This window comes from Sitophilus oryzae, unplaced genomic scaffold, assembly GCF_002938485.1.
Source record: "Sitophilus oryzae breed Bouriz unplaced genomic scaffold, Soryzae_2.0 scaffold_829_pilon_pilon, whole genome shotgun sequence".
Lineage (NCBI taxonomy): Eukaryota > Metazoa > Arthropoda > Insecta > Coleoptera > Curculionidae > Sitophilus > Sitophilus oryzae.
In genome coordinates, this window is record NW_022147449.1 from 486770 (window position 1) to 500457 (window position 13688).

At 32.1% G+C, this 13688-nt stretch overlaps 1 protein-coding gene across 2 annotated transcripts in view; it reads right to left on the reverse strand.

Annotated features, from left to right (window-relative positions):
• Nucleotides 1-2700: 2700 nt before the first annotated feature.
• LOC115889694 (LIM/homeobox protein LMX-1.2) overlaps nucleotides 2701-13688 on the reverse strand; it is a 47176-nt gene continuing 36188 nt past the window's right edge. Inside the window, exons 3-7 of one of the 2 annotated variants that reach the window (XM_030909751.1) lie at nucleotides 6236-6453; nucleotides 5304-5500; nucleotides 5081-5204; nucleotides 4560-4736; nucleotides 2701-3719 (exon numbers count right to left, since the gene is read on the reverse strand). In XM_030909751.1, coding sequence (XP_030765611.1) covers nucleotides 3517-3719; nucleotides 4560-4736; nucleotides 5081-5204; nucleotides 5304-5500; nucleotides 6236-6453 — 919 coding nt within the window. In that variant the 3' untranslated portion in view covers nucleotides 2701-3516. Of the gene's footprint in view, nucleotides 3720-4559; nucleotides 4737-5080; nucleotides 5205-5303; nucleotides 5501-6199; nucleotides 6454-13688 lie in introns of both variants that reach the window. The other variant, XM_030909750.1, reaches the window with a different exon arrangement.

Below are 13688 nucleotides of genomic sequence, written 5' to 3' on the forward strand. Positions count from 1 at the left end.
ACTTAAGCTTGTGATGGTTAATATATTTTTTCTTGGTATTACTGATCCGAAAATTAATAATCTATTATAAATCAACTAATTTGTACATGTTTACAGTACATCTTCTTATCTCTTATTAACATCTAACGACAATGTTTATTGATGGCGGCGTTAACCTTTTGTGATAAAACCGCACGAATGAATAAATTTATCGAAGCAAGGGGAAAGTAGAACATTATTTTTCTACCGAAACACATAAATCTATATTTCGGATTACACAGGTGTACATAAGTTTATATAAAACTTGAAAACACCTGCATCGGGAGATCATTTTCACCAACAATTATTTGATTTTTTGTTTTTCCGCTTATCTTATCAAATAAGCTTTACTTTATCTGATATTGTTGTGGGTGTTTAGTTAGTGGATTTAAAGGAGATAGACACTTATTTTACTAAAAAACTAATTATTTGTTTGAAAGTGGTTGGTGGAAACCTTACTCAACGTTTTGGTCACACGTATCGTTAACCGTTATCCAGGTGTGAACCAATTTAAATCCTTAAAACTACTGAGCTTATACCATATTGGCAAGAGCAGTTACTTCTGTTCGCGACAGGGAACTAAAACTCTAGGAGCGCGACGGCTGGAGCGTCGAGCGTCGATGCCCATTTACAGCAGTTACTTCTGTTCGCGACAGGGAACTACAACTCTAGGACCACGACGGCTGGAGCGAACACGTCGCGAGATCGAGATCGCCCGACGCTACGTACAGTTCCAGTAACTATTGTAGGCGACCGACGAAATCGCGACGGCTGGAGCTAAACACGTCGCTATGCGATTACTACAGCTCAAACTAACTTCAAGAGCGATTATAAATAATTTATTTGCAAATTTTATTTAATTTATAATTTTGTCGTCATTATAATCGTCGTTCTTCAGTAACAGGTTCCCCATTCGTTGTGGAGCGCGACACGGCGTTACAAAAAAATACCGCTCCAAAATCGCGTTACTTAAATACCGATCACTACATTATATACATTAGATCATTACATAGTATCTATTTTCTTTAACAGTCTTTGGTTGAAAAATCGACCACCACCCTCCCACTTCCTTATCTGTTAACTTTTTGAAAAATATTATTAACAAGATAATCCTTTATAGGTATTTTGCCACTGCACTGCAAGAAAAATCAGGTTATAAATACCTTGCGAAATACCCATAAAGGATTTTTTTGGAGAGATGAATCCGCCACATAGGTATAGACATTTATTAATAAGATATTCTCCCTTTGTGCTAATTTAAAATATATTTTATTTTTTCAAAAATAAACCATATGCAAAAATGTCAAAAGATGACATATGATATGTCATTCTATTCAGAGTGCCATTTTCTATCGAATAAAGTAAAAAATACCGAGGGTGTCGTTTCAAAATCAAAAGTTGTAGTCATTTCCCGTGAAAGAGGAAGTGACCAAAAACAAATGAATAGGTCAATCAATCCTAATTTATGTCATACACTAACATACCAAATCTCATATTTTTATCTGGAAAATGTTATAGAGGTGTGCCAATTGGAGACGCACCCGGTATACCTATTTATGTATGTACTTACATATTTTTGGAAAAGAATAAATCAACATTAAAAATTGCAGTAAAATATCAGTCACGTCAAGATTCCCGTGTATGGGCGCATCGAACAATGTTTCAAACGTTGAAAGGTCCTTTGACGCGCGTGAAATTTACCGACGAGAGCCCCAACTTGCTTCCAACGTTGGACGCATGAATCTCTGCGCGCCCACACGATGTGGCGAACATCCGTGCATCCAACGTTGGAAAGTATTCACCACATCGTGTAGGACCGTCTTTAAGATAGTCTTATTGTAGTTGGGCCCATTTTTATCTAATTTTCTAATATCATGGTCCCATCTCAGGTTTGGTCTTCCTCGATGTGATATCTATTATCTTGCACAATTTTATCCGGCAACCCCGTGTTTTTCATTGCTACTTGATTCATAAGCTTTGACTAAAAAGCTTTTATCGATAAGCTTTGTCACATAGGTAGATCATTTTGAACTTCAAACCGAGGTTAACTTCTTGAAGTGAAACTTCTTTACGTGCGTTGGGAGTAAAAATTCAAAGCCGTGACAAACGGCCTTGAAAAACGGCCGTGACGGCAGTGACGCACGAGCTAGCGAGAGGAAAAGACAGCCACCCTATTCGGGATAGATCTACCCCTTTATAAAACAATTTAACTCCGCTATCTCGTGATAATCTATCCCGATAAAAAATAACCTTGTGGCAAAACTGGGTAACGATCTGTGCCGTACACGGCTAAGAAAATCACTATAATAAACTTGATACTGTACCAACCTTGATGTTGTACCAATATCCTCTCGTTGTGTCCTAGGAAGTAAATGTTCATGCATATTTTCATTGATAGGTTTGTATCTTCTGAATAACGGTTTAGGTAAAGCATCTAGCTCATTTGCCAGCTCAGAATTAGATTTTTTTAATGAGGTTTATCATAAACGTGTTTCTGTTGTCGAATTATGGTACCAGTAAAAATATTTGCATTTATTTAAGACTGACCCTGTATAACTAATAATTTTTTTATAAAAATTAGAGTATTTTTTACTTAAAGGTTTAGCAAATTTTAAATGAAACAGCATTATATTGACAACTAAATATATTACCGCTCTTATAAGTATAGCACATTTTATTTTTTATACCTATATTAAAGATACAATTAAGCTATAGCCTCATATGATAATTATTATATTTTACTTATTTACATTTTTCAGTAATATAAGATTAAATTTGAATATCAGTCTTATATCTTAATAAATATAAAAGCAATATAACATTCATATATACAACTGGTAAGAATTTGAAACTTTAACTTAACATTTTATTATAAAATGGAATACCTTTTTTTAATATACCACATGGTCAAATAAAACCGTGTCACAATAGGCCTAGTTTATATTTTATACATAATCAAGGCTTTAACTTTTTGACAAGAACGTCAGAAAGAAACTTAATGAAGTTCAAATTAATTTATAAAAATAATCTTCTTGTGACGTCGTTTTTTTGATCAGATGACAAGTGCTCAGGAATGGTTAAAAAATGTATATATTTTTTAGATACACATATTATATTTTACATAATTTACACAATAAATATTTTTAACTATCAAAACCATTTCTTATTTAAGCCATGACTGAATTGTTAGAGATTGTTAGAAAAAAAAACATTACGTATTTTTATGTTGTTTTAACACCAATTCCTTCACATTTTCTTAAACTAGAATATATTAGTTTATTTATTTACATTTTTTTACAAAAGTTTCGGTAACAATGCCATTACCTGCAGCTTATGATGTTTATAACAAAATATTTAGTGTATTTCCTTTAAATAATTATGTCTATTTTTATTTGAATTAATTCCTTTATGTCAAATATTTCAATCTTCCTTTGGCGTGGTAGAAAATTTTGCAAATATTTCTAAGTGCTTCCTCACCAATTCATTTAAAATTTCTTTTCAGGGTTCCATTGAGTCCTCCCCACAAAAATAAGATGTCTGCATTGAGTACAAACGATCTATGGGGTTGAGACCGGGTTGAGAATGAGGTGGGTTCTGATGAGCAAGAGGAGGCTGCAGAAACATTGAAGACGGGCTGGAGTCCACAGAATTGGAAAACTGAAGTCCTAAGAAGTTGTTGTCTCTGCGTTTTAGGTCTAAACCTAAAGAAAAAGCATGAAAATAATTTTTTTTAATTTTTTTTAAAAAAGTTAATTTTTTAGACTAAAGCTTACTGAGAAAACTCAAAGACAGAATTTGTAGGATAATCTTCTGGATTAGAAGTATCGCTTAAAACTGAATAAAATATTTATAAACGAGAGTGATAACATGTTGTAAATAACTGAAAAATATATACAAAATCTAGCAGACCCGGCCACACGTTGCTGTGGTTAAGGTCAGTGATGGGCAAGTACCCGGTATATTGAAATTTGGGTAGATACCCAAGTTTTTGCACCCGGTATATACCCAGAGAGTCAGTAAATGGTGGATATATTGAATTTAGGTAAATATCATTATACCCGGTATATACCTACCCAATCATACTTTTTTATTACCCGTTTTTAATTTAAGGTATTCTAACAATTTTTAAAAACAATTTGTTGTTAAATTAAAATTATTAAATTACAAAATTTCATCAAAATCGGTTAAGCCGTTTTGGAGGAGTATGGGAACCAAAACTATTTAAAAACGCCTCCTATTAAAAAATAGGGGTTGATGGTAGAAAAGTGAAAATTTAGGGTTTTATGTATTTTTTAATGCCAAATCATAAAAAAATAAAAATAAAATCTTTTGTTCAAAATTAAAAATTTGGGGTGGATTATCACTTAAAGGTATAAAAAATAGATAACAACTACTGGATATACATATAAAATTTCTTCAAAACCAATCAAGCCGTTATTAAAAAATAGAGGTTAATGGTAGAAAAGTGAAAATTTAGGGTTGTATGTATTTTTTAATGCCACAAAAAGTAATAAAAGAAAATGTGGCAAAATATTACTTGCCTTGAAATGAATGTAAAGGAATATTGTTATTGCTTTTGTAGAAATAGGTTTCGTTTTCAATTTCTTCTTTAATATTAGAGAAATGGGCATTTTCCTGCCCTTGTATAGTACTTTCTTCACCTGTAGTTGTTTCAGTGTCACTACAGCTGTCATTGAAGAACGGCGTGGAATGGGGACCTAGAATAACATTAGTTATAAAATAATATGCATTGATTTAAAATAATATGGCAATTAAGACTTTTTAAGAAGTAGAAAAAAATAAAAAAAGCTGATAGAAACAAGTGTCATTATATTCTGAAAAGGAGTTGAATTAATTCTTTTAATTTTTAACACCTTTTTAATTATTAATTGTTCCAATATTTACTACTACTAAAGTCTGTCTAACAATAGTATACATCTCAGTGGCAGTTGTTATCTGTCATTTTAATTCACAGTTAAATTGAATTTTCTGTCGTTCTTTGGATATTGTCTGTCGAAATCTTCCCTGACTTGCTGGACAGACTTTAACTGTGTTTACTTACTGGGTTCTTCTTCTTTCACATTTAGTTTTTTATCATCGGTGTCAGTATCCTTTCCTCCTTTATTATCTTGTCTCGCTTTTTTCTGTATTTTCTTCATTTTTGCTCTTTGATTTTGAAACCAAACCTACAATAATTTTAACAATATAGTTTCTGATTTATAACCTAACATAAAGTATATATTTTTTTATTTTATGTCCAATCTTTAAAGAACTTTTAAGCTCACCTGCACTATTCTAACACTCAGACCTGTATCTTTGGCTAGGGCTTCTCTAACCTTTCGGCAGGGCTTAGGACTGACTTCGAAAGAAGCTTTGAAAGCTCTTCTTTGTTGGGTCGTCAAAATAGTTCGCGGTCTTTTAGGACCTCTTCTTCCGTCGTGGGATCTACTGGACTGTATTATGTCGTCGCAAATGAATTCACCTAAAACATATTTGAACATGAAGTGAAAATCACAGTGTTAATAGATGCATAGAAAAACATTTTACTTTAGTATTAAGGTAACTTTATCACAGAGGGAAATGAATATATGTTGTAGCTACAAGAAAACTAAACATCTTAAGCAACGCAGTTTATACACCAGTTGTAGTTGTTGAAGTACGAATTACAATAATTGATTATTGAGGAATATAATTTCAATATTTTTATTACTTTATTTCATCGCAATGGAAAATGTAGGTATATTGAAAATTTTAGTTCCAACGTAACAAAGCAGACCAATGATATTTTTTCCGAGGTAGCATTGCATTCACCATTGCATTTGCCCATCACTAGCTTAAGATGTTTTGTTCTAATGTCTACGTTATAATGACGAATTATATAATCACAGCTTAATTCACTACCCGTTAGGCATTTTGTCTTTGAGTATCTGCATTTTGGTTGTAAATTCTGGTCTCTTGAAGTTTGAAATCCGTATTGTTGTCATAAAATAACATAGGCCAATATCTAGGTAGGTACCCAGAGTTCTATAGCAAATAATTGTAAGTCGGAAGGCTGGTTATGAAACACGCTGTGATATAACTTCAGAATTCATAGATTTCTAAATCATAAAATTAAAATAAAGTTTGATATAACAGATTTTCTCTTTCGGCTAAAAACATAGTCTACCACCTTAAAACAAACCTAATTCTATTTGATTTGTACTTGCTATGACCATACCGTATCCATATCCTTGCATCATTTCTACTTCTTTCTCATAGTCTATTCTGCAAAATAACTGTCCTTGTTTTATGACATATAGATCGCCTTTTTGTAACCTGATACCACAGACTACGCATATAAAACATCTGAGATGAAAAATGCTGTCACTTGCTCGCATAACAAGTTCATCTGGAGACACCCTTTCGGAACAACCCAAGCATTTCTTTATGAATATTCTGAAAATAAAGCACTAGTTTTAATCAATAATGATTGAGTGAGTCAGTGCTCTTAACAGATAATTCTAAAAATATGGACTTATTTTATTTGTCCGTCTAAACGTAACATTTTACCTTATGTCTTACCTGCTACAATCAAAATGTATCAAGTAAAACATTGTATGTAGATGAAAAAATAAACGTTTTACTTAAACTGAATTAAATCTAACTAGAGAACCGCCGTCAGTTCTCTGAACGGTATTTTGTTTTAACTCAGTCAAAACGTAAGTTAAAACGTTATGTCTGGATATACAGAAGGCTGGCGGGAAATAGATGTAATATTTAACTCTGGATGTATACCATGATAGCACCTATAGAACAGTTGCTTGATACACAAAACTAGAGCCACATACAGCTAGGCAAAATCCAGTGCAGAGACTGGCATGCATCTGCATCACAGAAGCCATTAGAACATGCCCAACAGCAGCAATGGAGGTTATTGTAAACCTAACATCACTGCACATTGTTGTCGGTAGGTATGCCAATGCGACAATGATTATAATGGTCATTGACGGAACCAGTACTGGGAGAATTGTCAGCTCAGGAGCTTGAAACACCCTCAAAAAAATTCCACTCCTCCAACTCCCAGTAGATGACATCAAGAATGTACAACTTTGAGAAACACCTCATTGTAGTATTGAACAATAAAAAGAATTTATAGAGAGAAACGTTTACTCAGCATGTAAAATACAATACCATAACGTAGGATACTGATGCTTCTAAAACTAAAGCAGAAACAGGGATAGGAGTATTTGAACCCAAAACTAAATACTCCAAACCAATGGGCACCTACCCCAGCATCTTTCAGGCAGAAATCTCCGCTATCAAAAGATGCGTACAACGTATGTTAGATAGGAACTATCGGAAACAAGAAATTGCCATCTTATCCGATAGTCAAACATCATTAAAAGCGATCATCTCAGTAACAATCAATTCGAAGTTAACCGTAGAATGCCTAGAGAAGCTGAACAATATAGCACCAAAGAATAAAAGACAATTAAAAATCAAATGATCTAGCCAAAAAAGAACCGAACATTTTGCTAACTGGACTACAGTCGTTCGGCTTCTTCAACTTAACCGAAACTCAAGAAATTTCTTCTTAGAATTACTTCTAAACTTAGGAACGAGAAAAATCACAGATTTTCCTTTTTTTTAAGTACGAACAATCTTTGGATTGTCACGGTTTTTTTAACAGGACATTGTCTCCTTAACGAACATCTCAGTAGATTGAAGCTAAGAAACAACGGCGAATGCAGATTCTGTGGGGAAAATAGGGGGAACACCAGAACACCTCATCACCGAGTGTGCCGAGATGACAACCACGCGTGCCATGAAATTTGGCACGACCGATATCAGAGAAACCTTTGTAAAACCTTCTCAGATACTGATTAAAGCCCTGGGAGTGTATGATGAGTTTTAACTCAAGAAGAGAGGGGGACACAATAGATCTAGAAGGTCTCGGTGATTAACCTCCCTCCAATACATTCTACATTCTATGTCTCGATCCGGCTTAAGATATTACAGTTATAAATTAAAAAAAAAAATAGTATAACAACATCTATTTTTTAATTCTACGACTACGGTATTGGTGAATAATGATAAATTTCATGATTATTATCATTCAAACTATTGAATAATAAAAAAATTAAAATTTGATTTTCTATAAAAATGTTTTAAATTAATTAATAGTTAATTGTCAATTACAAACTTATATTTTACTATAAATATGGTTTATTTCAGTCACAAATCAGTAGTAGATATTTGACAGAATTACATACAAATACCATATGTACGCTCTGTTGACAAATTTCAGCAGAAATCTGTTTCTATTTCCGACACATGTCATATATATCGCGAATGATAAATTCATTATTAATATAATCCGTCACTCTCTGACAGTCCTCCTGCGTGCCTTACTTTTATATTGAGTTTGCTTAGTTAAATAGGAGATATCCAGTAAATATCTCGATAACAATAAAGAACAAAAAATGGCATTATTATTATTATTTGACATTATAATAATACAGAGCTTATGATATTCAATATCTAAGTTAAGATAAAAACTAACTACACGTCTTTTAACTACAGTTCATAATTTTATTATATATATAATTCTTTATATTATACAGAGTAGAGTATAACATATTCGATAAAAAATACTCGGGTTTTAAGTTTAAGTAGTTAAGTTATTAATTATTCTGGATATATAGCTACAAAAACTATCTGTATATAATCATTAGATTACAAAAACTTTTAAAAATGGTTTTAAATTTTGTGCTAAAATACTAAAATTCTGAGAAATTTAAAATACTGAGCAATTTGTCTAACTGATATAAAAAAAATTCTTAGTATTTTAGTTCTTGAGCACAAGTTATATGTATAAATAAGTGTTATTTCATTGTAATTAAATACTGAATGCCTATTTTACATTATGTCACATATAAAAGCGAACTGCACGGTTCGAAGCGGACTTTTCACTCTCTGTACTTTGTCGAGAACGTTTGTAACAATAAAATCGTTTTTTAAAAACAACTCTGTTAATTCAGACCTCAAAACTCACAAAATTGAAAAGTATTTTTAACAATTATGTTTTTTGCAATCTAATGATAATATACAGATAGTGTTTGTAGCTATACAGGGTGAGTTTTAAATAAGTGTTAAATCTTTTCAGAGCTGGTAGATCTCGACAAAAGAAACATATTTTATCATTACCCTTTTTCAAAAGTCTAAAAAAAAGAGATTCTCTCTGGTTGATTTTTATCAGTTATTAAAAGTATTAGATAATTTGTTTTGTGAAATACCTATATTGATAAATTTACATTATATATATAGAATTATCATAATACTATGATACATTTTTCTCATTTCTATAGTATGTACCACATCAAAATATTTAATGCATAGGTTTGTAGACAAAATAAATAATTACATTGTTACGTTAAAATTGAAAATATTTTATATTCGTCTCCTTTGTAATAGTCTAGGCCACTTTTTACATGACACAATTAGTAGTTTTTGGATTACTAGTAATTAGTCAAAAATATTGCGTAAAAAATTTTAGTTTTTGTAATAAAGTATGATCGATGGCGTCTAAAACAGCTGGGAAATGACAATTGATAATAATTTTGACAATGTCAATTTTCAAGACGTCATTTACTAAAAATTGACATCAACCTTGTCAAAAATTAACTCTAATTATAGAAAAATTAAAAAGGATAGGACGTTTCCAGACACAAAAATAAAGTATTTCTAAAAAAAATAAGTTTCCTCGATTTTTAAATTGCTGCATTTAAAAATAATTTTTTCTCAATATAAAAATAAATTACAATTTAAAATGGGTAGTACGGGCCAAGTAAATAACGTCCAGCGCTTGACCTGACTAAAATTATCATCTATTTTCATTCCCCAGCCGTTTCTGACGCCTTTTTTTGATCCTGTGGTATTTGCTTAACCACAAAAAAGATACAAAACTCAAACCGGAATTAAAGCTCTTACACATCCCGTTTACCCTAAACTTGGAGATATTACCCAGCACCCCCCCCCCTATCTCGCTACGTCTCAATAAAGGCGACCCTCTGCTGATCCCGATTTTTTCCTGCCCTGCTGCCGATGCCGCCCTTCATGTGCGTCACGAGTTGGCAGGATTATGGCACAGGCTGCAGCAGGAAAATTGGCCGTTCCGAGGCAGCGACGGCATATTGCCATATCCTGGCATCGGATGTGCGCAATATGTTCGATATCGAAATGGATATGTGCGTGCGAGCGTATGTGTGTGGGGACGACATTGCGGTTTCCTGGAATAGGAAATTTTTTATGGTCTCGTGTGGTTTCCTTTAATTTTACCGAAATTTTGGCCCAGGAAAAATATTTCTCAAAATTTTATTTAATTAACTTTATTTCTGTTTTTAAATTTAGTTCTTTTTTAATATTTAATTTCGATTTTTTAATAGTATAGTGTGATAAATTTACCCTGCATATCAAGTTAGCATAATATGTTAAATCAGGATACCTTTTTCTTATTCTCGTTTAAGTTCCATTTGATCTTACCTGATGAGTACCTAGGCCTTTGCAATTGATTTAATAGATATATATATATATATATATATATATAACATTTTTTAAATTTTATGAAGTTAGAAATCGATGCGTCCTTTATAAATATCTGTGTTTAGTAATTTGTCGTCTGAACATATTATTTTTGCCTGATCATATAAACTTTTTATAATACCTTTTTTTACACTTATACTGTGATTAGATGTGAAATTTAATATACGAACGTCTTTCAAAACACAAAATATACTTAGATCCATTTTAACACATACTAAACCAATGGATAATGAACAACAAACAAAAAATGTAATATACAAAATACCATGTGAATGCGATAAATGTTATATTGGTGAAACATCTAGACCCTTAAATGTTCGAATTATAGAACATAAAGATTCTTTTAGAAAGGGCGACTTTCACAAATCTAAGATTTGTCAGCATTCATGGGACACAGGACACAGAATAGATTTTAACTAGTGATGGGAAAAACCAATTTATTTCAATAATCGAGTACTCGAGTATCAAGCGATTGCAATAACCAAGTGATTACTCGAGCGAAATATCGCTCGTATTTAAAAATACGGTTTTTTGTCCGTCGCACGTTGTAAGTACTCGTTAACGCCAAGTGTCAAGCAGTAAGCTGTGTGCGCAGGGCACATATTCTTTCGGTAATGAACGGCAAGTAGTAAGCGGCGAGCGATTCGTTTGATCACTTGATTTAGTTTATTTCGAAGCTTTGTCAATATAGGTCGTAAAATTTTGTCTCTCAGATACACAACGGATAAATATACCGGGTGCGTCTCAAAAGTGGATCACCCCTATAACGTTTTTTATTTTTTCAGATAAAACAACGAGATTTGGTATGTTAGTATATGACATATATTAGGATTGATTGACATATTCAATTGTTTTCAGTCACTTGACTGCAACTTTTGATTTTTAAATCGCACCCTCGGTATTTTTTTACTTTATTCGGTAGAAAATGACACTCTGAATAGAATGACATATCACATGTCAACTTATGACAAAAATAAAAAAAATCTTTTTCGAAATATGCTAATGATCCACCCTCGTTCCATTTGAAAAAAATTGAGATATGATCAAAAATACGATTTGTGCATCTTTTAATCGGCCAGGGCAAGATACTAAAAACATTAGACGATCAAATCTATTTTTCCAAGGCTCCTTGATTAAAAATTAGTGTTTTTAACACAGCCATGGCACTCTAGATTGAAATTTAAAATACAATTTGTTTTTAAGCGAATATGTCAAAAGTTGACATATGATACGTTCTATTTAGAATGTCATTTTCTATCGAATAAAGTAAAAAAAAATACCGAGGGTACCATTTAAAAATCAAAAATTGTAGTCATTTCCGGTGAAACAGGAAGTAACAGAAAACAATTGAATATGTCAATCAATCCTAATTTATGTCATATACTAACATACCAAATTTCATTTTTTTATCTAAAAAAATAAAAAAGTAATAGGGCGAGCCACTTTTGAGACGCACCCGGTATATACGGCGTCGTATAAATTTGCTACCTGCAATGTATGTAGAAAATTCGCTCGGCTTTTTATCGAGTAGGTCGCATTAAAATCGGATTTAAATTTATTTCATTCTAGGATCGCTTGCGTTCGTCGCTTGGTACTCGTCGCTTGCATCGCTCGTTCATAATCGAGCGATGTCGGTTATTTCAATAATCGAGTACTCGAGCGAATTTTCGCTCGAGTGATCCCATCACTAATTTTAACAACGCCAAAATTATAATGAAAGAAGCGATAGCATCTAAAAGAAAAATAAAAGAGCCTTTTTTAATACATTCTAATAAAAATAAATGTATTGCATCTGTGGATGTTAGTAAGTTATGACAATCGCTTCTTTGATTTTAAAGAATATAACATAAATAAACATAACATACGTAAAAATTAAAAATAATCATACAGAAAGTTTCAAGCTTTTTGGTTTTACCTAATTAAGTAATTGTTATCAGGTAGTAATTGTTAATTTTGAAGTTTAACTTGATATAATGTCATTTTAACAGAACGTCAACGGTTTTTGTAGACTTATCTGTTTAAAAAAAACTAAGGTGTCCTCGAATAGTTGCAGTTAAATGTGTTAAATAGTTTTTTCTTTGCTCTTTATATTTTTTTTGCTTCCGATGACGGATAGAGATAAATTTTCCGAAACGTTAAATATTTTTTGTCCGTTAGGCAAATTTGTTTATTGGTAGACCACTGCTGACTATTAGTCTCCGTTGGATTAACGCAGTGTGCTTACTGTGTGTGTTTTAAGTGTTTACAAAAAATAACTATTTTATTTTGTAGATATTCTTGCAGTGGCGATATATCCATATATGACTTTTTTGAAAAGAGATATGATACATCAAACAACGCGATATCCACAAATATTAGAAGATAACTTCCGTCAACTGGACTGGACCAATAAAGGATTAAAAATAAATGGAGATATCTTAACCTTCTAAGATTCGCTGATGGCATAGTCCTAATTGCCAATAGTTGTGAAGAACTACAAGGACAAATTAATGAACTAGCAATAATATATAATAACAGCTAGCAATAAAGTGGGCCTAACAAAGAATTCAGCAAAAACTAAAGTAATATACAACGAACTAGTGGAAAGAACAGACATCCTAATAGAGAACACAGCACTAGAAGTAGTAGAAGAATGTATACAGGGTCCGGCAATAGTGCGTCGGGCATCTGTAGCTCCTAGAATAAAAAACTTCAGAATTTTGTTAAAGTGCAAACCTAAAGTATGTACCAGGATGTATTTCAGGAAAATATTTTTACTTCTATAGGGTGGCTCAAAAAAGGGTGAATGGACCTGGATGATTTTTTTTAAATAGAACACCCTGTATATTATTGCATTTTTGGCTTTCTTTCAGATCACTTTACATGACCCTAAGATATGAATAAATATATTTCGATAGTTTCAGAGATATTAAATAATAAATAAAAAATATATATTTTTCAGCCCTTCTTAAAAAAAAATATTAAAAATACAAGAACTGTTCTGAAATCAAAACTATTTTAGGTATTTACTTTCGATGGTTTGTTCTTACTTTGCTATAAATATGGCAATCGTAAATCATACAGGATGTTCAATATTCTACGCCAAACTT